Source organism: Arachis ipaensis, chromosome B04, assembly GCF_000816755.2.
Source record: "Arachis ipaensis cultivar K30076 chromosome B04, Araip1.1, whole genome shotgun sequence".
Classification (NCBI taxonomy): Eukaryota; Viridiplantae; Streptophyta; class Magnoliopsida; order Fabales; family Fabaceae; genus Arachis; species Arachis ipaensis.
In genome coordinates this window covers 110,664,851-110,667,568 of record NC_029788.2, presented here as the reverse complement: position 1 = coordinate 110,667,568, position 2,718 = coordinate 110,664,851, and the positions used below count along the sequence as shown (strand labels likewise).

The 2,718-nt window shown below is 36.8% G+C and overlaps 1 protein-coding gene across 1 annotated transcript; it reads left to right on the top strand.

The window, feature by feature from the left end:
* On the top strand, nucleotides 442–2,099 carry LOC107639599 (CBL-interacting serine/threonine-protein kinase 14). Its single transcript, XM_016343145.2, has one exon. The coding sequence runs from the start codon at nucleotides 627–629 to the stop codon at nucleotides 1,914–1,916; it is 1,290 nt and encodes a 429-aa protein (XP_016198631.1). The 5' UTR covers nucleotides 442–626; the 3' UTR covers nucleotides 1,917–2,099.

Here is a 2,718-nt window from a genome sequence, read left to right as displayed (position 1 = left end):
GTCTTAATATAAAATTAATAATTAAAAATTATTAAATAATTTAATAAATTTAACTAAATTACCATCAAATAATTCTCAACTAAATTTTATCATTTGTATATAATATATAATATGTTTTATGCGCAATGTATACATAATTTTATTTTTCCAACAAATTTTACTTAGCACGCAAATAGAATTTTTTTTTAAAACCTAAATTATTAAATAATTTAATAAATTTAACTAAATTACCATCAAATAATTCTCAACTAAATTTTATCATTTTAAATATGTATATAATATGTTTTATGCGCAATGTATACATAATTTTATTTTTCCAACAAATTTTACTTAGCACGCAAATAGAATTTTTATCAATTTTTTAAAACCATATCGTTGTCTTAAAAGTAAATGATGAAATACAAAAATAGTATACAACACACACCAGATGAGTCTTTAAATACTCATTCTTTATCTCTCTCCCTACACCCAAATAGTAAACAAACACTTCCCACCTATTCTTCTATGTCACCAGGCCACTTGGTTCCTTCTCTTTCTATTCTAATCTTCTCACACCAAAAACCACTTCTTCCCAGCGAGTTTGGTTAGTTACATCAGTTAAGTTAGTTAGTTAGTTACCCCAAACTATGAGCTACTCCAAAAACGACGCCGTCGTGGAAACCGAGCCAACGACACCGCCAACACAAAACGACAGCACCGTTTTGTTCGGCAAGTACGAGCTCGGCGAACTTCTGGGCGTAGGCGCGTCCGCTAAAGTATACCACGCGACGCGCGTGGCCGACGGTGGAAGCGTGGCAGTTAAGGCCGTTAGCAAACGCAACATCGCTTCCAACTGCCATGCAGCTAACGTGGAGCGCGAGATCTCCGTCACGCGCCGCCTCCGCCACCACCCAAACATCATCAACCTCCTTGAGGTCCTCGCCACCAAGACCAAAATCTACCTTGTCATGGAGTTCGCCGCCGGCGGAGAACTTTTCCAGAAGGTCGCCCACGGCGGCCGCTTGACGGATGACGTCGCCAGAAAATATTTCCGGCAGCTCATCTCCGCCGTAAAGCACTGCCACTCCGCCGGCGTCTACCACCGTGATCTCAAGCTCGACAACCTCCTCCTTGACGATGACGGCAACCTTCAAGTCTCCGATTTCGGGTTGAGCGCCGTGAAGAACCAGATCCGACCCGATGGCTTGCTCCACACAGTTTGTGGGACCCCTGCTTACGTGGCACCTGAGATCTTGGCCAAGAAGGGATATAATGGCGCCACGGTGGACGTGTGGTCCTGCGGCGTCGTTTTGTTTGCATTGACCGCGGGTTTTTTACCCTTCAATGATTACAATATTACAGTTTTGTACAGGAAGATTTACCGCGGTCAATTTCGGTTTCCAAAGTGGATATCTTGTGGATTAAGAAACCTTATATCGCGGTTGTTGGATGTAAATCCAGAAACGCGAATTACCGTTGACGAGATTATGCAAGACCCGTGGTTTAATTCGGGTGGGTATAAACTTAATCGGGTTCTTGTTGAAGAACCCGAATGGGAGAAGAGTCAAATAAAAATTAAAACGTTAAATGCATTTGACTTGATATCTTTTTCGACTGGGTTGGACATGTCGGGTCTATTTGTGAATAACGGTGTTCTGAATCATGTGGAGCGATTTGTCCTGAGAGAGAAAGTAGAGAGGATACTAGAGAAGGTGGATGAGGTGGCTAAGGGGACCAATTTAACAGTGACAAGGAATGAGAAATGTGAAGGTGCAAGGTTGGAAGGGCAAGATGGTAATTTAGTTGCCCTTGTGTTGGTTTACCGGTTAACGGATGAGTTGGTGGTGGTTGAAGTCAAGAGTATTGGAAAGATGAATTGCAACCCCAACTTTATGAGTTGCCTCATGGATAACGGGCATAACTCTTTAGAATTTTAGAGGAATTTATTTTATTAATTTCTCAGGTTACTGAATAATTAATTGGTAGCTACAAGTTATGCTTTGGATGCCATTTTTTAATTATTTGGTTGTTGATTTTGTTGATTTTGGGAAAAAATTGAGGAGGAGTTATAATACCCACTTAGTTTGCTAATAATATGTAAATACAGTAATTCACTTAAATATATTTTTGAGTGTTTTGTAAATCTTAGTTTTGGTTGTTCCTAAAATTTTTATTTTTATTTTGTTACAAATTTTGTTTAAACATTTGATTTTGATTTTTATATAAAAATTTATTTCAATACATATTTTTTTTCTCAAAAATATTTTGTTTGTCACTGAAAACTTATGATAATTATGTTATCAGTGATTCAGATTATTATTTTAGTCAGGTTTAACAAAATTATCAACACAATACACGGGCCAAATAACCAATGGTCGTTTGAATTGAAATCTTATGCATCACAGTTGATTTCAATGGAAGATGCCATTGAAAATCAAAGAAAATTAATGGAAATAGGTGTTTTTCACTTTCTGATTCAAATATCAACCTCGTTATGTGTGCTTAAAACTTCTATATCAATGTTGATGTCAATTGAAGATGAAATTAAAAATCAAAGAGGAATTTTGTACAAAAAATGCCTGAATATTAGGAATACGAGGGAGAAAGAGTCAGATGAGATTGAGAACAAGATAAAACTCGTGAGAGAGTAAAAAAGATGAAAGAAAAAAGAGAAAATAAGGATGCGTTTGGTTTATAAATACATGATATTGAGATATGAATATAAAAATATAAAATTAT